This window comes from Salvia hispanica, chromosome 5 (assembly GCF_023119035.1).
Source record: "Salvia hispanica cultivar TCC Black 2014 chromosome 5, UniMelb_Shisp_WGS_1.0, whole genome shotgun sequence".
Taxonomy (NCBI): Eukaryota; Viridiplantae; Streptophyta; class Magnoliopsida; order Lamiales; family Lamiaceae; genus Salvia; species Salvia hispanica.
The window spans coordinates 21,898,490-21,924,345 of NC_062969.1; the positions used below are offsets into that span (position 1 = coordinate 21,898,490).

The 25,856-nt window shown below is 41.0% G+C and overlaps 1 protein-coding gene and 1 pseudogene across 1 annotated transcript in view; one reads left to right on the plus strand and one right to left on the minus strand.

The window, feature by feature from the left end:
- LOC125191335 (cytochrome P450 71A6-like) overlaps positions 1–22,591 on the minus strand; it is a 64,694-nt gene extending 42,103 nt beyond the window's left edge. Inside the window, exon 1 of the mRNA XM_048088874.1 lies at positions 22,250–22,591. Coding sequence (XP_047944831.1) covers positions 22,250–22,252 — 3 coding nt within the window. The 5' untranslated portion in view covers positions 22,253–22,591. The remainder of the gene's footprint in view (positions 1–22,249) is intronic.
- LOC125191337 lies at positions 19,229–21,320 on the plus strand (annotated as a pseudogene).
- Positions 22,592–25,856: the final 3,265 nt, after the last annotated feature.

Here is a 25,856-nt window from a genome sequence, read left to right on the forward strand (position 1 = left end):
GGATAGAGAATGGTGGTGAGTACCGTGGACCGTTTGAGGAGTATTGTAGGCAACAAGGGATCAGACACCAGAAGACGCCACCAAAGACGCCTCAGTTGAATGGGTTGGCTGAAAGGATGAACAAAACATTGATGGATAGGGTCAGATGCATGCTGCTGGAGTCGAAACTTCCACAGTCATTTTGGGAAGAAGCTTTATGTGTTGCTTCTTATGTTATTAATCTGACTCCTACGATTGCTTTACAGGGTGATGTTCCAGAAAATGTTTGGACAGGGAAGAACACCTCTTATGATCATTTGAGGGTGTTTGGTTGCAAAGCTTATGTTCATATTCCTAGAGATGAGAGGTCAAAATTAGATGCTAAAGCAAGGCAGTGCATCTTTATTGGATATGGTCAAGATGAGTTTGGTTACAGATTGTATGATCCTGTTGAGAAAAAGGTAATACGAAGCCGTGATGTGGTGTTTTGTGAAGACCAGACTATTGATGACATTGCTAAGACAGAGAGTTCAGATTCTCACTCTCATGATGACCTCGTTGATATTGATGCAAGTTCTATACCACACTTGCCTACTACAGTTGGTGGTAATGCAGTTGAAGCTGAGATGCAGCTTGATGATTTTATTGATTACCAGCAAAATGAAAATTTGGAAAATCCTCCAGATATAGATGATGATGATCCACAAGATGTTGAACCCAGAAGGTCTACTAGAGATAGACAACAGTCTACTAGATATTCTTCAAGCGAGTATGTCCTCTTGACTGGCGGGGGAGAGCCCGAGAACTTTGAAGAAGCTATGGAATGGGTAGACAGGAAAAACTGGTTTTTGCAATGGAAGATGAGATGAAGTTTTTTCATGATAGTGATACTTTTGATTTGATGATGTTACCGAAAGGTAAGAGAGCATTGAAGAATAGGTGGATCTGCAGACTGAAACAAGAAGAGAACTCTTCGAAACCAAGATACAAGGCAAGACTGGTTGTTAAGGGTTTAAGTCAGATGAAAGGAGTTGATTTTGATTAGATTTTTTCACCCGTGGTAAAGATGTCTTCAATCCGAGATGTGTTGGGGCTAGCCGGCTAGCTGCAAGCCTTGATTTGGAGATTGAGCAAATGGATGGGAAGACTACATTTCTTCAAGATGATTTGACTGAAGAAATTGACATGGAGCAACCGGAAGGGTTTAGGGTGAAAGTTAAAGAGGATTATGTGTGCAATTTGAAAAAGAGCTTGTACGGTTTGAAGCCAAGCTTCGAAACAATGGTACAAGAAATGTGAGTGTGTGATGAGGCAACAAAGCTACACGAAGACCAGTTGTGACCATTGTGGGTTTGGTCAATTGATGGCCAAGATTTTGCCAAGACGTAAGTTTGAAGCTTGTTTTTCTCTTGCCGGAATGGCAAGATCCTCCGCACAGTTGTGAGGGGGGAGATTTGTTGGGTTAGGGCTCCCAACTTGTGGAAAAAAGACCCAAATATTGTTGGCCCATTTATTTACTTAAATAGGTCAATGGAGAACTTATAAATACCTACAAGTGTGTAGGAGCCGCAACAATTGAGAGAAGAGAGAGACAAAAACGTGTAGAAGGAAAGAAGGGGGAAAAGAGTGTTCTCCAAGTTTATGCACTATGCAGTCTCGGGTTTTTGTCTTGATCGGAGGTCCAAACTTTGTCCGATCGACTTGAAATTTTAACTGGAGATAGAAGACTCGTGTTTATTCATTCTGACCAAAGGAATTTGAATATTAACGGTTAGATCTTTAGTTATAAATTTTTTGAACGTGACTGCAGTTTCTTGAGATGTTTATTTCATCTATTTTGAAGTTATATTGATTATCTACTGCCTTCTTTGTGTTATTAAGGATTAGATGTCATTGTAAATTTGTTGGTTGTATTCTCTCCTTGGTGATAGTGGATTTGGTAGACCGGTGGGTCTCGTGGTTTTTATCTCTTCACATTGAAGAGATTTTTGTTACGATCCCCATATCTTAGGAACCCCAATTATTTAGTTATCTTTTGATTCACCAAATCTTTCCACATATTGTTATCTTATTCAATAAGTTAGGGTAGTATTCTATTATTATAAATAGGGATAGGTTGTTATGATTTTATTCATTCAATCAATCGATACATTATTTTGGCCAAGTTCCATGTATGATACGTTGAATCCAAAATTCCATACGCCACCGGCTACCCGACGGAATCTCTCTGCGCACAGCCGGAAACGTATATCTAATCTGTAGCCGCTACCCGACGGGTTGGAACTCGTGCACAGCTGCCCAGATCCTTATCCCCGCCGACCCTAACGGGCGCCGGATTCTCTTTATATTGTTATTTTCCGTTTTATCGATTCGTTAGGAATTTAGGTTCCTAACAACTGGTGCTTTCATCTCGTGCTCTTCCTCCGCCCAAACCTCACCAAAAAAATTTTAAAAAAAAATCCCACCTCTAGCATCCGTAGAAGACTTTGAGATGCCAAATTTGGAAGACTATTATACAACAAAATTGTTTGATCGCATACATGTTGCGATTGACAAACTGGAGACCCGGTTGGAATCAACCAATCGACGCATTGGCAACCTTAGTTCACCCTATCCGCCGGAAAGGTACAGCCACGGGAAGATCCACCGCGTAGGGGACCCGCAACATGATGTCGAGAGCAACAATGGAGAACAACACCGCCGCGCAAGACAGCCATGGCGAGAACCACCGCCGCCCCGATTCTCGGATGGACCAAATCCTCCACCAATTCCTACCAGGGGGTATCGGGGGCGCTTTCATGATCAACCCCAACCTCGAACCATTGATAACAATAGGGATCAAGGGGGGTGGCACGGTCGCGGAAACAGACATCAAAGCCAGAGTTCTGAAGAGTATCCGTGGCGACACCACCAGCCTCAAAACAGTCGCGCCGAGCAGCTCCATCAGCCCTCGTGTTGGGATCCACCCAGCTATCGCCGCCAGCTGACCTCCCACGCAGGATATCAGCAATGGAAGCCGATATACAACCCACCGGAAGTGCTTCACACGCAGCCTACCTACAAGCCACTGCAGTGCGACCGATCGTTGGGTCACCGCACAGCGCCGCAACGATCTGGCTCCATGCACCGGCCTCAACAGTCCAGCAAGTTTATTGATTCGGGGAAGCAGCATGGTCTTCCCAATAGTCCCAGTCTCAAGGTTCGTTCGCCTTGCCCAGCCCAACTAGCTGTCGTAAGTGATTACAATGAGAAATTGCGTATTTATAGATTGGAGCAAGCCGCCCTTCTCGCCCGGTTGAATGCGTGGTTTGAGGAGAATATTGATGACGGAAATCTACCTGAGGATGTTACTAACAAAGCCGCTCACAATGCGGGCACTCATCTGGATGTTCCAAACGACGAGCCCATGGAAGAGATTGCCAAAACCGACAATATGCCGCTGCAAGTGCTCGTTGGCGTAGATGATGAGAAGATTGGTTATCTTATTGTTCCAACACATCCGGAATTGAAGAAGAAAGATGATGCAGAGACTTTACTTAAGGAGAATGTTGTCGGCTATAAGGATATGACTAATCTAGCTACAAGCCTATCAAGGAGAAATATTGGAGCAACAAATATTAACTCCAACAGTTCAAGAGAAATAATTGAATCATGGTGACAATTACAAGGTTTGATCCACTATCCACAGCGACGGTTCACGTTTGATCCAGGAGGGGATGCTTCTGTTCTCAGTGTTGTTCTCAGTGTGGTTCCCACGTTGAGGACAAGGTAGATTTCAACCGTGGGGGAGTTGTTACGATCCACATATCTTAGGAACCCCAATTATTTAGTTATCTTTTGATTCACCAAATATTTCCATATATTGTTATCTTATTCAATAAGTTAGGGTAGTATTCTATTATTATAAATAGGGATAGGTTGTTATCATTTTATTCATTCAATCAATCGGTACATTAATTTGGCCAAGATCCATATGTGATACGTTGAATCCTAAATTCCATACGCCACCGGCTGCCCGACGGAATCCCTCTCCGCACAGCCGAAAACGTATATCTGATCTGTAGCCGCTGCCCGACGGATTGGAACCGCGCACAGCCGCCCAGATCCTTATCCCAACCGACCCTCACGGGCGTCGGATTCTCTTTATATTGTTATTTTCCGTTTTATCGGTTCGTTAGGAATTTAGGTTCCTAACAGTTTTCCACTTAAAATCTTGGTGTTCATATTTTCATTATCATTTCTCATTATCATATTATTGATTCGTCCACATTAGGTGCTATTATATTGTGCTCATATCATATTCTTGCAATTGGGGAGGTTTGTTTATACGCTGCGCCTCAGAATTAGGCCATTCCTCCCAACACTTCTTCCCCAACACCACCCTACTGAAGTGGTGTAGCTGCATTACAGTAAGGCTCAAGATGAAGCTCAGGCCCACATCAGATTAATCTCTCTCGCCAGCTCAGCCCAGCTCAAGATGAAGACCGGGTTAGTTAGACGGTTTTGGCCCAACGCCAAGATCTAGAAACTCTGTATATTTTTGTGTGGTAGAGAGAGAGATACACACACAACGCACATTGCTGATCCAAGAAATGATTCACTCGAGCAAGATAGTTTCGATTGAGAGAGATTAGTTTGAGAGTTCAGTTGTAATTGTATCTGTTATTCTTTGTTTGTGATTGAATAAGAACAGCTCCATTTTCGTCTGTGGATGTAGATCTCGAAAGGGATCGAACCACGTAATCTCCTCGCGTCGTCTACAATCATTTGTTCTTTCGATTTGCACAACAAATTGGCACCGTCCGTGGGAACTGAAGATGACGACGCCGAGCATTGAAGCGGAGAAGTTCACCGGCCGAAATGATTTCGGACTTTGGCGGATAAAGATGAAGGCCTTTTTGATTCAGCAAGGGCTGGACGAGGCAATCAAATCCAAGGTGCTAGAGGTCGTTGAGGGAGAGGATTAGAAGCAGACTCTCAAGAAAGTGGAAATGTTTGAGAAAGCGCATAGTGCTATTGTTCTGTGCTTGGGCAACAAAGTACTCAGACAAGTGTCGAAGGAGACTACAACCGCAGGCATTTGGACAAAACTCGAAAAATCTCTACATGGCGAAATCGCTTGCCAACCGCCTCTACATGAAACAGAGATTGTATTCCTATAAATTCCAAGAGGGGAAAGCCATAGAGGAGCAGCTAGATGAATTCAGTAAAGCGATCGATGATCTTGAGAACATCGATGTAAGTCTTGATGATGAAGACAAGGCCATCTTGCTTCTCAATGCTCTCCCAAGATCGTTCGACCACCTCAAAGACGCTATGCTATATGGGAGGGAGAAAACAATTACTCTCGAGGAAGTGCAGTGCGCCTTGAAGGCTAAGTAGCTGCAGAAAGCCTCGAGCTCAGTAGCGAGCACAAGCCGTGACACCGCAGCTGAGGCTCTAAATGTTAAGAAGTACAAGGGCAAGAAGCAATCCAAGGGGAAGGATGGAGCCGACAAACCCAAGAGTCAGGGGCAAAAGTCTCATGAGAATGACAAAGAAACGAGGAAATGTCATTGGTGTGGCAAACCCGGTCATCTCAAGAAGAATTGCTACGCATTCAAAAGAATGCAAGCTGAGGAGAATGGGAATCCTAGCACCGCTGATTGTGCGGAGGAAATAGAGCCGGCTCAAGCCTTGAATGTGGTTGACAAAGAAATCACAGAGTCTTGGATAATGGACTCAGGGTGCTCGTTTCACATTTGCTATCATAAGGCATGGTTTGAGAATCTTGAGGAGGCTTCTGGTACAGTGCTATTGGGGAATAATCAGGTATGCAAGGTATGTGGCATTTGCAATATTAGATTCGGCATTCATGATAACTCTGTTAAGCTTTTGACTGGAGTTAGATAAATACCTGAAATAAAGAAAAACCTGATCTCTTTAGGGATATTGGAGTTAAAGGGGTATTCCTTTATGTCATCACATGGTTGTATGAAAGTTCTGAACGGAAAGAACATTGTCATGAGGGCTATGAGGAGAAATAGCATGTACTATTTGGATGCGAAGACCATTCAAGGAAGCACACTCGTGGCGGAGAGCAATGATTATGAAACTTGGCATAACCGGCTTGGTCATGTAGGACAGAGGGGGATGAAGGAGTTAGCTCGCAAGGGGCTGATCCAGGGAATCGATCCTGAATAAATGCAGATATGTGAATCGTGCCAGCTTGGGAAGGGAAAGAAGCTCCCATATCAAGCAGGTAAGCACACCTCAAGTGAACCTCTTGATTATTGCCATAGTGATCTTTGGGGGCCATGTTCAACCAGCTCGATAGGAGGGGGGAGGTATTTCTTGAGCATTATAGATGATTTCAGTAGGAAAGTTTCGGTATACATTCTCAAGGAAAAATCAGAGGCATTTGAAAAGTTTAGGGATTGGCATGAAGCTGTGAAGGTGGAAAAGGGGCATGGTCTGAGGTGCCTTAGAACGGACAACGACTTGAAATTTTTATCAAGTGAGTTTGATAACTATTGCAGGAAATATGGGATTAAAAGGCACCGGACCGCACCTGGAAATCCGCAGCAAAATGGGACAACTGAATGAATGAAAAGAACCTTGTTAGAAAGGGTTAGGTGTATGATGATCACATCTGGTGTTCCAAAGAAGTTCTGGGCAGAGGCAGTTTCAACTAGACCTGCCCAAGGTTTATCGAACCGAAACCGTGAGAAATATCTCGAAGCGAAACCGTAAATTTTAGAACCGCGGTTCGGTTCAGGTTCCAAATTTTTCGAAACGAAACCACGACCGAACCGCCGGTTAACCGGCGGTTACACGGTTCCATGTGATAAAATTATTCTAATTTTGAATCTAATAACTAATTAAGCTAAAACTTTAAAATTCACATCTAAAAAATGGTAGGATTAACATTTTAACAAATTCACACAAAATTCTCAAAAATTTATGAAGTAATATTGATTTGATTTCGACCAAAATTAAGAAGGAAACATGATTTAGTTAATCAAGATTAATTAAATTCAATTACTTTAGTTAATGCAATCACACATGAATTATTAATACTATAAATTAAATGAGCACAGTTTTTTACATATGAATATTCGCATACACAGTTTTCAAAATTGATTAATGAATATGGACATAGCTGTTAGGAACCTAAATTCCTAACGTACCAATAAAACGGAAAATAACAATATAAAGAGAATCTGGTGCCCGTTAGGGTCGGCGGAGAGATAAATACGGATAAATCCGGCACCCGTGAGGGTCGGCGGCAGAACGGGGCTGAGCGCGGGAGTATTCCCGTCGGCAGCAATTGATTTGTGATTCAAGCCAAGTTGGACGAAATACTGATTTCATTAATTGGTTGAATGAATAACAAAGATAGCAATCTATCCTATTTATAATAAATACTACTACCCTAACTTATCTAACAAGAAAAACAATATATAGAAAAGATATCAAATCCCTACAATATCTAAACTAAAGAAAGGCAATTAAGGATCGTAACAGCTCCCCCACGGTTGAAATCCACCTTGTCCTCAAGGTGGGAACCACGAAGCAACGACAACAGTTGTAAGCAAATGCTTTGGCAAGGAGTATCCTCCTGGGTCAAACGCACACTGGATTGTTGAACATCTCACTTTATCAATTCCTTCACGACCAGTTTGGCCACTCATTTGTATATACCCCCTACTAGATATCCGTCTAAACCTGATAAATCCTTCTCGGAACAAGATTTCCATGACTTCCTTGATAGCTATTCTCTTGCGGGAAGAAGAACTAGAGCTGACGCGTTTCACACCCTCTGAAATCTCCATTTTCCTTGAGCTGGGGACAGCAGCAAGTACAACATGAGGGACCAATGTTGGATTGGTATCGGGACTGTCCGGCTGAGAGATCACGGTTGGTGAGGGCGGGTCACTGTCTAACAAACCGCCCTCCTCTCCACTGATTTCGGGGCTGCACGGCGGAGCTGGTGGGGACCAACAGGAGGGAGAGCGCTGCAGTGGTGGCGGCGGAACAGCAAGGGCAGCAGGTAGAGAGCTTCTAGATAGATCGTGATGGAGATGGGAACGCGAGAGGCGTCGAGAATCAGCAGCACGGGGCGTCGTGCAATTACCCAGCTGCCATGGATGAAATCTGGATGTAGTTGCCGGATTACTCACCTGTCCTTTCCCCTTCACATTGTCACTTGGGTTGGCAATTTCATTGGCCGGAAACCAAGTCTTATCCTCCACTGGTTGTCTCATGAAGCTAGCATCAACGTCCTCCTCATAATCAACCGAGTCCCAATGATCAAGACAAGGTTTTGGATAGCAAGTTTGATGGTTTTTCGCACACACCTTTTCACCTTTTGACACACATAGTTGCTTCTTGGTTACTGTTTCATTGAAGGTTTTCGTTTGCTTCTGTTGTTCGCTTGTGAGTGATCGTGTTTCGGTGGTGTTGGGAGTTGGGTTTTGTGCTGGTGGGGTTGCTGAGCTGGTTTTAATGGAAGATCTGTTGGATGGTGGTCCTCCGGAGGCGCAATCGGAGGGTTTAGTACAGGTGGGAGTGGCATCCCTGAGTCAGAATGCAATTGCAAAAAAAATTGGGGGCCGGCGAAGATCCTCGAGGGTAAATCGACCTAAATCGATGTCGCCTCGATTAAGGTTGGTGGATATGAAGAGGGCAGGACGGCGTGGGCGCAAGGGCTTGTCGCCGGAGAGCAATGGCGCGTCAGTTTCTCAGATTGCTAGGAGGATGTCTAATCGGAACAAATCGAATCTTAATCCTTCTCCTAAGATTGATGCTCGGGGTAATTGTTTCTGTTTTGAGCAGGATCCTAAGGAGGAGGGTAGAAAGATGGATGATTACTCTATGGACAAGGTCTTGGTGGTAGTGGGGGAGAAGGAAAGGCAGGGGTCAGAAGGGGAGGAGCAGGGGTTTTCTGGAGACCACCCAGAGGGGAAGGTCGCTACAGTCGCCAGGGGAAGGATGGAGGTTGAGGAGGGGGGGACTGTTGTGTCTGCTGAGAAGGTGTTTGAGATTTTACCTCTGAGAATTGATAGTCCTGAAGACATGGCTGTGGAGGTACAGTTGGCCAGCATAGGGGAGGAAGACGATTTGGGTCTAACTCAAAATAAACCCCCAGAGGTTGGAGGATCTGTGGAGTCTTCTCTGGTCATTGCTGATATGGATAATGCTTTCGACCTTATCGAAGCGCAACCGCTGCAGAACATGGAGTTCTTAAAACCTAGGGGGAGTGGCGGTGTTGGTGTAAGATGGGCGGAACAGGGAGAGGTAGATCCTCATGATAAAGAGGCTGAGGAGAAGGGGCGAGATGAGGATTTCCCTCCTCTCTGCAAGGAGAACTTCAGAGGTGGAAAGAACAAGGCTGCACAGGTGGCTTTGCGACAGGGGAAAGAGGGGAAGCTCGATCAACACCCAAAAATTGGGGTTGGTATTTCAGGAAAACATTCGATGAACTTACAGAAGGGTGCTGGTCCCTCAAAGATACATCATGAGTCTATGCCAGCGAGTGTAAAAGGGAATGGCAAGGTGGAACAGAAACGTTCTTTAGCAGAGATACTTAAGGCGAGTGATTATGAACCGGTCTCTTTTGAGCCAGAAAATATCAAAAAAATTGGTATTCCTGGTGAGAGTTCAGGATTGCCATCGATATACTTCTCGGGGTCAGACACTGCCTTTCTCGCGGAGAAGCTTGGCTTTGCAATTGTAGGGAAGTTTTCTCATTCGATCCCTTCCTCACAACACATTCAGAAGACTCTTCAGGGGCTGAGGTTTATTGGTGAGTATACATGGAGCTATATCAATGCAAAGCATATCTTAGTTCAATTCAAGCTGATTGCAGATTATGCAAAATTGCCCAGTGGTCCAAATGGGATGCCTGTTTGGTTTGTAGATCGTCATCCGATGAGAGTGTTTAAATGGACCCCGGAATTTGATCCATTTTTTGAGTCCCCGATAGCAGCAATATGGTGTAATCTCGTAGGATTACCTATTCATTTGTTTGAGAAATCAGCATTGTTTGCAAGGCTATGTATTGAAATAGATATCTCAAGGACTCCACCGGAGGAGATTGTGATTGACATTCAAGGAAGACAACTACGGCAGAGAGTGAAATGGGATAGGATTCCACAATACTGTCAGGAATGTAGGCATGTGGGTCACTCCACCGAGGCGTGTTATGCAAATGGTAAAGGTGAAAAACCGACAAAGAGAGACTACAGTAACGCTAAGCCGAGATGGCAACAACCAGATGCTAAGGAAAAGGAAGATAATAGCTTGAACAGTAAGTTGGGGAACGAGCTTGTTAGGCCTCCTCAGATGGGAAAAGAGATGGTACCAGAGGAGAAGACAATGGTTGAACCAGGGTTGGCGGGTACAGTGGTTCCTCAGGAGATAGAACCGTATGCCGTGGGTGCAGAGGTGGAGATGGACGGTTTTCAGACTCACTGGAGCAGGAGAGGGAAGCAGGGTAGAGGTGGAGGGAAGGGTGTTAGGAGGTCCTTTTCTTTTGATCATGGTAGGGGAGGAGGGAGGCTGCATTTGGGGGGTTCTTCGTCTAGGGCTATAACAAGGAACTTCGATAGTTTGGCTTTCCCTCGGTGGGATCAGAGCAATGAGGTGGAGGGTCCGTCACAAAGTTCTATCCACAACCCAAAGTACTTTAAAATGTTACCGAATGGTGATTTTGATACGGAACAATATGAGGATGAAAATGATTGGGAGGCAGATATGGAGGATGAAGAAACTGATCCAGGGAAGCCTCCGGAGAAGAGGGAAGCCATAGCAGGGGGTTCTCAGAATATGCTCGAAGATGGTAAACAGAAGAAAGGGAGGTTTGAATCCTCGGGAGTCCCTTCTTAGTGATAATATGTCTTACAACATTATGATTTGGAATGCTCGGGGTGTAGCCAATGCAAACACTCAGAGTTTCATCAAATATATGATTAAAATTCATAGAATTTCGATTTTGGCTATCATTGAGCCGTTAACTCAGCCTAGACCAGATTTCTTTAGTAGGAAATTTGGTCTTCAATTCAAGGGGGTGAACGATAATGGCCAAATTTGGATTTTTGCGGACCAGGGCATTGAAGTTGATCAGTGGGATATTTCGGAACAGGTCCTTCATGCTCGGTTCTCCACTCATGTACTTCCTGTGCCGTTACATATTTCAGTGGTATATGGGAAGTGTTCTAGGGCAGGAAGGCATCCTCTCTGGGACAAACTTAGAGACTTGGCTGTTCGTATGGAGGGCATCTCGTGGCTAGTAGGGGGTGACTTTAATATTTTTTTATTAGAAGATGAACGGCAGGGAGGCAAGGTAAACAAGACAAGAGAAATGGTGGAGTTTGCTGATGCTATACATGACTGCCAACTACTTGATCTTGGGGCAGATGGATCTCAGTTTTCATGGGCGAGTGGGGACGTCTTTGAAAGGCTGGATAGAGCTTTAATTGGGGATGGTTGGCCGGATTTATTTGCTGCAACTCGAGTTACCAACTTGCCAAGGGTTATGTCAGATCACAGCCCGCTGCTCATCCGATGTCAACTTCCTGGGCCGCCGATTCGGCCTCCTTTCAGATTCCAAAACATGTGGGTGAGGCATCCCACTTTCTTGTATGAGGTGAAAATGTGTTGGGAGGGGGGCACAGGAGAGAAAGGCATGGTAAATCTGCAACTCAAATTGGGGCGGTTGAAAAGGAGTTTGAAAGCTTGGAACAAAGTGGTATTTGGCAATATTTTTGATAAGCTAAAGATGGCAGAGGAGAAAGCGCAGGAAACGCTTGAGAGGTTTGAGCAATGCCAATCCCCGGTCAATAGGTCTGAGATGAATCGGGCAGCGGCACTGACTTTGTGTTTGAAAATGGAAGAAGATTTTTGGAAACAAAAGGCAGCGATCAAATGGTCGGTCGATGGTGAGAGGAATACCAAGTTTTTTCAGGGGTGGGTCAAACAAAAAAGAGAAAGAGCAAGGATTCACTCAATTGAAGAAGGGGACCGAATAATCACTGAGGATGGAGAAATCAGGAATTCGGCAGTTTCTTTTTTCCAAGACTTGTTAAACTCTGGTATTGACCATCTCAGTGAACCAAACCTGAATTTGCTGGCTACATTACCTACAGATTTTAATTGGCTGGAACTGGAGAAAGAGCCGACGGAGCAAGAGGTAAGGAACATTGTTTTTGGCATAAAAGCAGAAAGTGCTTCGGCGCCAGATGGCTTCTCCTTGCTTTTTTTTCAGAAATGCTGGGATATTGTCTGCGTCGACGTCCTTGAGGCTGTTAGGGAATTCTTTCTTGGGGCCAATATGCCGAGAGGAATTGCAGCTACTATGATCATTCTAATTCCCAAGAAGAAGAGTCCAACTAAGTGGTCAGAATACAGACCTATTAGCTTATGTAACGTTGCAAACAAGATCATCTCTAAGCTTATTGCAACAAGAATGGCTCCTTTGCTTCCTTTGGTAACGGCCCCAAACCAGAGCGGTTTCATCAGAGGGCGCCTGCTGAGTGATAATGTTCTTCTTGCAAAAGAGTTATTTCATGAGTTATGGAAATGCAACCCGTCCCCAAACTTGGCTCTTAAATTGGATATGGCCAAGGCATACGACCGAGTTCAATGGCCTTTTTTGTTGAAAGTTATGAAGAAAATGGGATTCTCTGAAAGATGGTTGGGATTGATTGAGAGATGTGTTAATCCTTGCTGGTTCTCGATACTCATCAATGGATCACCGGCTGGTTTTTTTAAATCCTCTCGTGGGCTGCGACGGGGAGATCCCCTCTCACCTTCTTTATTTATCCTAGCTGCGGACTATCTCTCCCGAGCTTTGGATCACCTTATTCTGGGGAGGAAGGAGATGAGATTCTGCACAGCCCGTTATACAATGGGAGTGTCTCACCTCGCTTATGCAGATGACATTATTGTCTTTACACAAGCTAGACGAGCCACCCTCCGGAAACTTAAGGGATGCCTCAAGCATTATATGGAGGTTTCGGGGCAGAATATTAATGAAGGTAAAAGCTGCTTCTATATGGACAAAAAGTATGATGGGTGGGCGGATGATGTGAATAGGGTTGGAGGTTTTCAGCAGGGAAGCTTTCCGTTCACATATCTTGGTGTCCCTATTTTTCGGGGGTGCAAGAAAACAAGTTTGTTCATGTTCATACGAGATAAAATGTTAGCAAAGCTTCACAGTTGGTCTCATAGGCATCTCTCTTTTGGAGGGAGACATACCTTAATCAAAAGCATCCTTGAGTCTATCCCTATCCACATATTCCAAGTGTTAGAACCAACGAAAGGAGCCCTTAAACTGATGGAGCAGGTGCTAGCTAGATATTTTTGGGGTTCTTGCAATACCGCGACAAAGACACATTGGATTAAATGGGAGGATGTCTGTCGTCCTACTTTAGAGGGGGGACTCGGTCTAAGGCGTATGGCTGATACAGTGGAAGCCTTCAGTTTTAAACTTTGGTGGAGATTTAGGGAGAGGAAATCTCTTTGGGCAGAGTATATGCACAAAAAGTATTGGTCGTTTTCGTCCAACATGGTTATCTTCCGCTCTTCTCGGTTCAGCCCATCTTGGCGAAGAATGTTTATGGCAGGAGTCAAATGTCAGAGATTTATTAGCTGGATGTTGGGAGACGGAAAGGTGAGTTTCTGGGAAGACAATTGGGTAAGGGACCTGCCGATCTCCTCCCTATGTCTAGGAGGAGGTGTCCCTGATTTTGTACGAGTTGAGGATTTTTGGACGGATACAGGCTGGAACAAGGAGGCCCTTTTTGGCTTGATAGATGAATGGAAATTACCAAGAGAGGTGGTAGAGGAGATCATACTCACTCCTATCGACAAGGCTGTAAAAGATGAGTGCAGGTGGAACTTGACGCCGCATGGAAATTTCACGTTAGCCTCGGCCTGGAACCTACTACGACATAGAGGGGAGCCTTTTGAGGTGTATAACATCATTTGGAACAAAGGGATTATGCCCACAATCTCAGTGTTCCTCTGGCGACTTCTCGCTAATAGAATCCCAGTGGATGCTAAACTTCAATGGAGAGGTGTTTATCTTGCTTCTAAGTGTAGGTGCTGCGTGAAGTCAAACATTGAATCCCGATTACATTTGTTCGTCAATGGTGATGCAGCTTCAGATATTTGGGACCATTTTGCGAGCTGGTTCCCACAGATTCCGAACTTTGGCAGGCCATGGCACAATTTGGAAGGGAGAGTAAGATGGTGGCAACGACAGTTGGGAATCACATATAATCACCATATTTGCGCCCCATTCCTTGCCTAATTCTGTGGTACATTTGGACAGAAAGGAATGGATGTGTGCACCATGAGGAAGAGTTCAAGGTCGAAAGAGTATGCAAGAGGGTGGTGCTACATTTAAGAAATTTGGTTTTGGCTAGACATCTTGGACCGGAGCACTGGAAGGGGTGTGAGCGAAGGTGGATTTCATGGGAACAACAACATGGAGGAGTAAGATCAGAAAGGTGGAAAAGGTTCAATGGAGGCCCCCGGACTGCCCTTGGATCAAATTAAATGTGGACGGGGCCTTTGTGGGGGGCACAAACAGGGCGGGTGGAGGCGGCCTAATTCAGACCACCGGGGGGAAATTGTGGAAGCCTTCTGTGTCCCTTTTGCAGCAGAGTCGGGGCTGGAAGCTGAGATGAAAGCGCTTTTGGAAGGAATTCTGTTGGCTAAGGAGCATAGCACGCACATATGGATTGAATCTGATGCAGAGGTGGTGTGCTCCATGCTGAGTAGGGGACTTCTGGGGCCGGCAAAACTAAGACATGAAATGGTCAAGGTGAGAGTTGCACTCAGAGAGGTTTCATGGGAAATTACACACATTAGAAGAGAGGGTAACAAAGCAGTTGATCACTTAGCTGCCCTTGGTAAAGAGAGCGTCTCCTTGATGAAGTTTCGAGCAGATTCGGTCCCTGGCCGGGTGAGAGCTCTTGCACGATTGGATCAACTTGGTATGCCTAATTTTAGGTTTGGTTGATAGACTTTTGTTTTGATTTGTTGAGGATTGGTTTTGTTTAAGGGGATGGCAGTTTTCTGTTATGCATCCGCCTTGTTTTAGGCCATCTGCTTTCGGGATTGGCTGATTGTAATTTCACACGTTTTTTCATGATATAAATGGGATGAGGGTCCTACTTAACCCTCCACCGTGAAGGTGTTTATTTAAAAAAAAAAAAAACCGAGTCCCAATGATCAATAGTATAATACACAGATTCACTATCTCCACCATCGATAGCTGCAAAATCAGATGCTTGATATTCTAATGAACCTGTTGTGGGGTGTTGATGATCATATGCTTGAGATTCTTGTTGCACACGATAGTCCCAACATGTAAATGGGCGCAGTGGATGGTGCGTAGGCTGTTCAAGCTGCACTCTTGGTGGGACCCAACAGGAACTCGGGCTGGTTGCCGGCTGCAACGACTGTGTCAGATGAAGCCCCTGCAGATACCAACTTGAACTAGGATGAAGGGCTGGTGGCGGCCAGTCGAGAGGTTGTTTGTGGCAGGAGCGGAGACGAGTTGGGTGCTGATATGAGTATCCCCGATGGTTGCGGCCTGGCGGTGGACCCCAGCACGATTTGTTCCTCGTCTGCGTCTGATCTTCATGGTCAAGTTCTTGCGGCGAGCGGAACCGACGCTTCACAAGTCTCCGGTCGTTCGCGTCCATACGCGACTCCAATTTGTTGAAGCGTTCCATAATCCGATCGAACATGTGGGATAGAATGATTTCATCGTCGGAATTCATGGATGGAGGATGAGCTCTGGATGAAAGCACCAGTTGTTAGGAACCTAAATTCCTAACAAACCGATAAAGGAAAATAACAATATAAAGAGAATCCGGCGCCCGTTAGGGTCGGCGGAGAGATAAATACGGATAAATCCGGCGCCCGTGAGGGTCGGCGGCCGAACGGGGCTGAGCGTGGGAGTATTCCCGTCGGCAGCAATTGATTTGTGATTCAAGCCAAGTTGGACGAAATACTGATTTCATTAATTGGTTGAATGAATAACACGATAACAATCTATCCTATTTATAATAAATACTACTACGCTAACTTATCTAACAAGAAAAACAATATATAGAAAAGATATCAAATCCCTACAATATCTAAAGTAAAGAAAGGCAATTAAGGCTCGTAACAGGTGTATAGACTAAATGAGTTTTCTCTGCTAACAGACTAGTCTTTTGGAATGAGTTCTCCTAATCTGTAACAAATGGCCCACTAGATAGTCTTTGAAGTCGTGGAGGGACAGTTTCAGAATTCAGATACAGTGAAACCATACACCTCAATTTTTTATGGATTCTACGTCTACAGACTTCGCCTCTAATGCATGTACTGCTTCAGTGGTAAGGAAGCTCAATTTCAGCTGTATAACTTTCTATATAGTTGTATATCATACTTATATTTTTTTGTTTCTTGTTCTGGAATTTAGGATGTTAGAATTAGTGGAGTGTCTTGATTGATCTAGTTTTATCTTTGTAATTCTAATCTATAGATTTGTTTTATATTTGAGAAATGTGTTGTTAAGTGAAAATTTTGTCTGGCCAATCTAACTAATTGCATGTAGTAGTATTTGTTTGTGGGTTCAAATAATCATGCAAGCTAAGTATGAATTAACTGCCTACGGTCTAGTGATAGAACGGTTAATACCTAAGGCAAAATGTCTTTCTAACTCTACCGTGGTGCAGCCTTTAAAATTTTAATTTTTGATTTGTTACCTATGAAAAAGGAATCGACGAAGAAACTTCATGTTACCTTTGGTAATCCATTTACTATTCCACTGAAATTTGAAACTATCTTCTTATTTAAGAAAAGAAAAAGGGGGCGAACACGTTTTGTCCACATTCGTTGGGAACGTTAGTGCATGAGAGTAGGGCTGGGGAAAAATACCGAAAAAATGATATATCGCTCGTATCGTATTGAAAAATATCGAAAAATTATCGAATTTTCGGTATATCGTAATTTTCGATACGATACGGTATCGTATCGTAAGTTTTCGATACGATAACGATATGCATTTCCTTATATCGCGATATATCGTTTTATATCGAATTTATGATATATATCGATATTTTCGATATATCGTTTTATATCGAATATACGATATATATCATATATATTGAAACATATTGAAATTCAATACATATTGAAGTTTAAAATTATAAATATATTCAAATCCATTTAATTCATTCATATATTTAGAAAATATATACATGAAAGCCTAATAAGAACACTATTTATTTTATTGTGTTGAAGTTTTATTAATTTTTGTGTTATTTTGCAGTTTGAAATTATATTTTTCGATATACATTTATTCGATACAATAACGATATTTCGATATATCGTATCGATCTTACGATATATCGAAATATCGATACAATAACGATATTGATATTATCCATATCGAAAGTTCGATATATCGAAAATTTCGATACGATAACGATATGAAATTCTCTCATATCAATATTTTTGATACGAAACACGATACAACATTTTCGATACGATATATCGTATCGACCCACCCCTACATGAGAGGACCGTGAAGGGTGCATCCATGATTAAAGAATGAATATTCAAATATTGTGGAAATTATTGAAAGCAAAACTTAAATGTAAATTAAAATCTTTATTGCGGGTTGCGTGCATGAAATGAGGTTTAATAATACAGAAAATATAGCACTCCAGTAATAACTAGATAAATATGTATTGAGATTTGATATAATATTTCATATTTAAATTTTTTAATTTTTATTAAAATTTAGCACAGTATTTATTTTGACAAGTGCTTTAGTTGCAAAAGGGTTCGTTTGTGCTTTGCTAAGATATTTTTATCAACAGCCAAGACCCAAGCTACCAATAAAATATTATATGTATAAAAGGTTAAATTCAAATGAGAACACTTTTTATAGTGTGAATTGAACGTGAGAATCATTTTTTACCTTTGAGCGTAGATTTACACGTACAGACATTTAAAATATAAAATGATTTGAATCATTTATTTATAAGTACCAAACACCATACAATACCAATGCTAAGGGACATCATAATTATATAGGTAGAATATAGTGCTTAGATGCTCACGTAATTTTTAACTTAACTATTCTCTCTGTCCCATTAGAAATGAAACGTTTTCATTTTTGGTTTATCTTATTAAAAATAAAATGTTTCTAAAAATGGAAACAATACTCTCTCTGCTTTTTCTTCTCTCTTACTTTACTCCATCTTCATTAACTCACAAAACAGCGCTATATAAAATCTCGTACTAAAAAAGCAAATGTTGCATATTTAATGGGACGGATCGGAGGGAGTACATTTTATAATTATGAAGTATGGTTGATGATTATATATCTGGTTATCCTGGTTTCTGTATCAAAAAATAATCATAAACAATATGTATCTTTCGTCATGTCGTGTCCAATTAATTCACAAACTATTACAATTTGCACATGTTCGAAAAAAAACAATCAGAGACAGCCCATGTGGACCAATGAATATATTAATATCATCGGATCTGTTGGCCAACAATAACTCATGTTTTACAGGTGGCTGAATTATTGATGGGATCCGAATTATTATATAATATCAAAATAATATAACACTTTCTTTTCATAATTATATTTTATGTTAAAAATAATATCCATACATAGGACAAAACCAAAAATTAATAGTAACAATCAATCCTTAGAACTACATTGAAAAAAAAGCAACAATTGTTTGTTAAATGACATTAGTGATTACATTTGGGAGCACAACTATGCTCGCTAAAATGGTGCTTGCGAACATTTGCGATCACCGTGGCTCACATAACATATGTTCTTTATTTCGAATTTTTAGTAACTAATATCGTCAATAATTTGGACTGATACCAAATTTCACGTATTTTTTATCAAAAATAAATTGCTTGAAAACAAAATTCAGTTACACTTTATATCATATCTATAGTTATATGTAAAAAAAAAAAAAAAATTAAATGGATATTTGTAAAATATAAATTGTGATTTTAACTAATTGCAAGAAAAAATTTTCGACAAAGCTATGAAATGTTGTGAAGGTTACACAAGCTTTCATAGAATTGGTTAATTTATCTAAATCATGTCTCATCACTCTCCTCAAGCTATGACTATCACAAACAATATTCCAGGTATAAATTGGTGTTCGAGTAAGTTTTTTTTCTCTCTATAAATAGGTGACCTTGTCTGAATCAATAGTCCATCAAAAAGAGAGAAAATGGAAGCTCTACTACTTCTTTTCTCTTTCTTCATCCTAGTCTTCTTCTTCCTCAAAAAAAGCTCCAACCATTCGAAAAAGAAGCTGCCACCGTCACCACTAATGCTTCCAATAATCGGAAATTTCTACCTCGCCGGAACCCTACCCCACGTTCCTTCCAGTCTCTGTCCAACCGCTGCGGCGAGGTGATGCTACTCCAATTCGGCAGCAAGCCCGTCGTTGTCGCCTCCTCGGCCAAGGCGGCCCGGGAGATAATGAAAAACCAAGACCTAATCTTCGCAAGCAGGCCGAAGTTTAGCATCGCCGACAGGCTATTGTACGGCGGCAGAGACGTCGCTTTCGCCGCCTACAGCGACCACTGGCGGCAGGTGATGAGGATATCTATTTCATCTCCATAAATCTATAATATACTACGTATTGTTTAATCGTTATCATTATTACATGCATTTTATGTACAGGGGAAATAACCAAAAAACAACATGAAATTCGATCAAATTATGGTTCATCTTGCATCTTTAAAAACTAGTGAGAAATCTGAAATTTGAATTTGTTATCATAATGAAAATTTCTAATCGCCTAAGTGTAATATATATTAATCATATTTTTCAAATTTCAATCAAACAATATCATTTTCTTTAATAATCGACAACATTATTTAATTCATCAACGCCTATGTTTGCATATGATTTCTTGACCGTCATAGTAATTGGATAAATCCAAATTTTGAGAATAAATCCAAATTTCCCTATTTTCAAATTTTGGATGAATCAAAATTTGATCAAACTTTATAGTTTTCTTACAATTTACCCTTATAATTTATAAATCTGATCAAATCTCCGTCTCTTCTCTATTTCAAATTTTATTTGATTTATTAGGCGCGGAGCAGTGCGTGCTACAGCTCCTCAGCAACAAGAGGGTTCAATCCTTCCGACGCATTCGAGAAGAAGAGACGTCGCTGATGATTGAGAAGATCAAGCGATCTTCACCAGGGGTTGTAAACTTGAGCAAGGTGTTCATTGATCTGACAAACGATGTGGTATGCAGGGCAGTGCTAGGGAGGACTTACGGCGGCAAGGATGGAGAGAGGGATTTTAATCAGATATTGGGGAAGTTTATTGAGATGTTGAGGAAATTTGATGTGGGAGACTTCGTGCCATGGTTAGGTTGGATTAACCGTGTGAATGGTGTTAAGCACAAGTTGAAAATGTTTTTAAAATGCTGGATGAATTTTTGGAGGGTGTGCTTCGAGAATATAGGATGAAGACATTGAGTGATGATGCAGTCGTGAATTTTGTAGATGCATTGCTTGAGTTTCAAAGGGAGATTAAGGATAGTGATCCCGTTGACGATGATCAAATCAAGGCCCTAAGAAATCCAAGATACATGAAGCTACTTCAAAACGAAGTGAGAAATGTAGCTAGAAAGAAGAATGGGATTGATATTAATGAGGATGACTTGGACAAAATGTCATATCTGAAAGCAGTATCCAAAGAGAGTCTAAGGATTCATCCACCATTTCCATTAGCCCTCCCTCGTGAATTAACTCAAGACACTAATTTACTGGGCTACGACATCCCACATGGCACACTCGTGTTGGTTAATTGTTGGGGCATCTCAAGGGACCCATCGTTGTGGGAGAATCCAAATGAATTTTGCCCTGAAAGGTTCTTTGATACGAGCATAGACTATAAAGGTTTAGACTTTGAGATGATCCCCTTTGGATCTTGAAGAAGAGGTTGTCCCGGCATCGCGTTTGCAATGTCGGTATACGAGCTTGCACTATCGAGATTGGTTAACAAATTCGACTTTGGATTGCGAATGGAGGTAGAGTGGAGGATTTGGACATGACTGAAGCCCCTGGCATTATTGTCCATAAGAAATCTCCTCTACTTCTGGTTCCTACTTCTTGTTGTTAATTTGTTAGCTCATTTCTAGGTTGTCGAATCTCCTATGTAAAATTGCATCCGTGTGCAATTTATTAAAATAAAATTAAGGATTTACAGAATTAGAATTAGAATTCTATAAAATTGAATTATAATTCAATTCCAAATTATCCATTCAGCAAAAAAATGTACTGATTGATAGTACTCCTTATGAAATTGAATACGAAGAAATTATTCAGTGTATGTATCTGTTCGCGCGCATGCGTAGAGTGTGCATGTGAGACGTAGAAATGGAAAGGATGAAAGCTAAGAAATAAAGTTGAAAGTGCCAGTAAGTTCATAAAGTAAGAAAAGATTAATCTGTTTCCAGAATGGAATTGAGAAAAGCAGAAAAAACACCTAATTAAGACAGTGATTGCACTTTTGATATAGAAAAGGACCTCCATTATAGAATGATGTAGCACGATACAAAAAATGAAAGGACACCCATGTGATTGAGTCAACAGAGGGAAAAAGCTCCATTCTAGATTGAGAAAATCTAGAGAGAGAAGGGGGGGTTGAGTTAAAGTGAAATCCAAGTCATTGAGTCGTGAAATTCAATTTCATAAACCAAACACAATGCATATTTAATTATGAAATATAATCTTGGAAATCGAACCGCAAATATATGTATATGAGATCATGTTCCCAATAAACAGAATGACCTAACAAGCATGTGGAGTAGCTACAACAAGCAAATGAGCCTTTCTATGGATTGTGATTCCATTAGATTCATTCACATCTAACTCCTCCATTTTCGCTCCAATTGGCAATCCCAAATCAAACTTGTGGACCAGCTTGGCTAGTGCGAGCTCAACCACTGCCATCACCAACGTAACACCGGGGCATCCCCTTCGGTCTGCCCTAAACGGGATCTACTCAAAAAGCATATCTCTAAAGTCTATACTCGACCCAAGGAACCTCTCCGGACGAAATTCCTCGGGTTTTTCCCACAATGATGGGTCCCGAGAAATCGCCCAAACATTGATCATGACACGCGTACCAGATGTGTCATCGTAGCTCAATACTTTTGCATCTTGAGTTAGTTCACGAGGGACTAGCAATGGGACTGGTGTATGCAATCTTGTCGACCATGAGGGAAGTCTCTTCCTCCCTCACGCCGCGATAAGATTGAACCCTTTTGTTGCTCAGCAGATGAAGCACGCAGATGCTGCGAATCTGCCGCCAGAACCAGTGGCGGATCCAGGGCGCAGGAGGGGGCGGTCGCCCCTCCCCGGCAGCCAATAGAGTCGAATTTGTCTTAATGGTTGGACGGAAAAAGCCGTGGTCGCCCCCTCCGTAAAAAAAAATTAAGAGAGAAGAAGACTCGTAAACTGAGCGAGCAGTGAAGAATGCTCCAAGATCAGAAGGTGACTTGAGGTGAGAAGGTTATCTGAATATGACGACAATGGAGTTCTCATCGGAAATAGAGATTTGAGGGTTTGCGCACAGGAGGAAGAAGATGACTTATAGTGGGCTGCATACTTTGGGCCTAATAAATTAATGGATAAATATAAAAAACTAGAGGGCTGCATCAATATTAAGTCGGCCTATTATGAATTTTGATTTAATAGAATAGATTTAACAGATTTGTTACTCCATTTTTTAATAGAGTTATTTCACAAAAATAATTATTAGACATATTGCTAGATATGAATGAAATTTACAAAATAAATAAACATTACTATGAGGCATGTATTAAGTATATATGAGTTGATTATATTTTATTGATTTTTATTTTTAATAAATTTATATAAATTTAAATTTTAAGCTATTCTTTTGTAACCATTTTATAAACTAGTTTCATAATCAAGTAGAGTTTTCAAAAGAAAACTTTAGCTACTGTATTCTTCACCGTGAATTTTGTCAGAGTTATAAATATTTGGACCAAAAGTTAACACGCTTGATTTATCTGCCCAAAAAGTTTCTTTAAGCAAAATGTACATGATTAGTTGTAGATTTTAGTCTATCGTATATATCAAATATAGTAGTAAGAATACTAGTATGATGATAATTATGACTGAAGTTGTCGTTTGCATATACGAGAAGATTTCAAGCAACGTACATAAGAAAACACAATTCCGCCCCCTCTGGAAAACATTTCTGTATCCGCCACTGGCCAGAACTCTCCATACGGTGCGTACGCCACGTTCCGGTTGTTGTAGAACAGCCTCCCCGGATGCTGAGTTGGGGTCTGTTTGAGAAGATTAGGTCCTGGCTTTTCATGATCTCAAGCGCTGCCTCGACCGAGGAGGCGATGAGGACGGGGACCTTGCCGAAGTGGAGCAGCATGAGAGGGCCATAGCCGCGGGAGAGTGACTGGAGGGATCTGTGGGGGAGTGAGCCCAGCTGGTGGAGGTTTCCGATTAGTGGGAACGTTGGTGGAGACGGAGTTAGGCATTTCTCGGACCCCGGAGAATGACTGCGGCGCCATTTGTGGAGGAAGAAGAGGAAGATGGAAGTGTAGAGTAGCACGGCCAACAAATGTGAGAGAGAAACCATTTTTTTTTTTTTTTGCGGACAGATAACTTGGCTAGTGTTCTTTTATGATTTCACAAAAATATACTCCTTCCGTCCCATAAAAGTTGAGACAAAACTTTTGGGCACGGAGATTAAGAATTTATATTAAATAAATAGGAGAGATGAAAAAAGTAGGAAATATAAGAGAGAGTAAAGTAAATGATGGAATAAAATAAGAGTGATTAGATATTTTGTCTTTAGTTAAAAAAGGAAATGATTCAACTTTGTTGGAACGGACTAAAAAGGAATACGACTCAACTTTTATGGGACGGAGGGAGTACTAGTCTCATTTGGGAACTGTATGAATTTTAATGAGAAATCAACAAAATAAGAGAAATGGTAGAAAAAGTAGGTAAAGTAAGAGAGAGAGAAGAAGAAGAAGAAGAAGAAGAAGAAGAAGAAGAAGAAGAAGAAGAAGTATGGGAGAGAGCTGAAAAAATGGCTAAAGTGTTTCAATGGCTAAAGTGTAAGAGAGAAACTTTCTATTTATAGAAATGATACTATTTTTTGTGGATATCCCAAAAAAATAAATTGAGACTACTTTTTGTTGGTGGAGAGAGTAGTAAAGTACTCCTAGGCCCTAAGAAAGATGATCTCTTCTTTGGGCTGCACGAGATTTTATAAAGTTTTATTTTGTATATTAAGTGAAGAGAATAAAGTAAGAGATAAAAAATAAAATAGAGATAAAAATGTTTTTATTTTTAATAATGAGTTATCTTGGTTGTGATAAACCAAAAAGGGAACATTCGTGGGACGGAGGAAGTAACATAATAACAATTTGAATTGCTAGAGATTACACCAAGTCAATAAGTTTAAACATATCTCCATAATTTTACGAAAATGACCTATCACAACATCGTAGTTATGAAACTATGAAAACAATGACAGTCTTGGGAATTGAGTTAGTAGACTGAATGTGAGGATGAGACTGGGTGTCCCATAATTATGTATACATGTTTCATGTACCATATCTCAATCCAAATTAATACATTTAATAACGTTTATTGTAAAAAAAAATTATATCATCAGTAGACCTGCCCAAGGTTTATCGAACCAACGGTTAAAACCGAAACCGTAACCGTTGGTTATGATTCCGAACCAAAACCGTCGATTTTTAAATTGTAGTTCGGTTCAGGTTCAAAAAATTTCGAACCAAAACCGTACCGGAACCGTCGGTTCCGCGCGGTTACAAACCGGAACCGCGAAAAACTGCCGGAAAACCGTGAAATCAAGCCGGAACCGCAAAAAATCGGCTGTTTGGAACCGTGAAAAATCACCGGAAAACCACCGGTTCGGAACCGAAACCGAAACCGGCGGTTTTGGAACCAGAACCGTAACCGCGAAACACCCTCGCGGTTCGGTTCCGGTTCAACAATTTCTAACGGTTCCGAACCGGAACCGTCGGTTCTTGAACCATGGGCACCTCTAATCATAAGTATTCAAGATTTTAAAATTTAATCAACTTTAATAATGAATTTTATCAAATAAAAGTTATAACAAAATGTGAAAAATAATACAATATCATAATTCGGTGCAAACGTAAAAAATTCAACTAGTGTAAGTACACAAAATTTAAATTAAAACAAAAAATCAGAAAAACATGTCAAAATTAATAAATTTGGCCACCAAAATTAAATGGATCACTATACCTAGCTATAAGCCTATAAGAACTAATGTCAATCCGTCCAAAAAAACTTACCACAATTTTCTTTACATCCTATTTATAAAATAAGATGGAACATCATTTTTGGTCCATAAACTTTGACAAAGTATCATTTTAGGTTCGTAAATTTTGAAAATATCATTTGAGGTCTGCTAACTATGAGTTAAGATTAATTGAAGTACTTTTGTACTATTTCCAAGTCTTTCTAGACAAAATTACCCTCATTATTTTTAAGGGTATATATTTTTAATTAACTTATCATATACTCATATTTTTTATAAATATTTTTACTATATTTTTGATGAATTTTTTAAATATAATTCGACCTTCAATATTATCTATTAATTTTGTGACATGAAAAAAAAGATCCTTATTCATTTTTTTATTATTAAAGAAAAGTTCTTTATTCAATTTTAAAATTCTATAATATGAAAAATTGAAGAAGCAATTTGACTTGCATGTCACAAAATTAAGTGATAAATATTGAAGGTCAAAATATATTTAGAAAATTCGTCA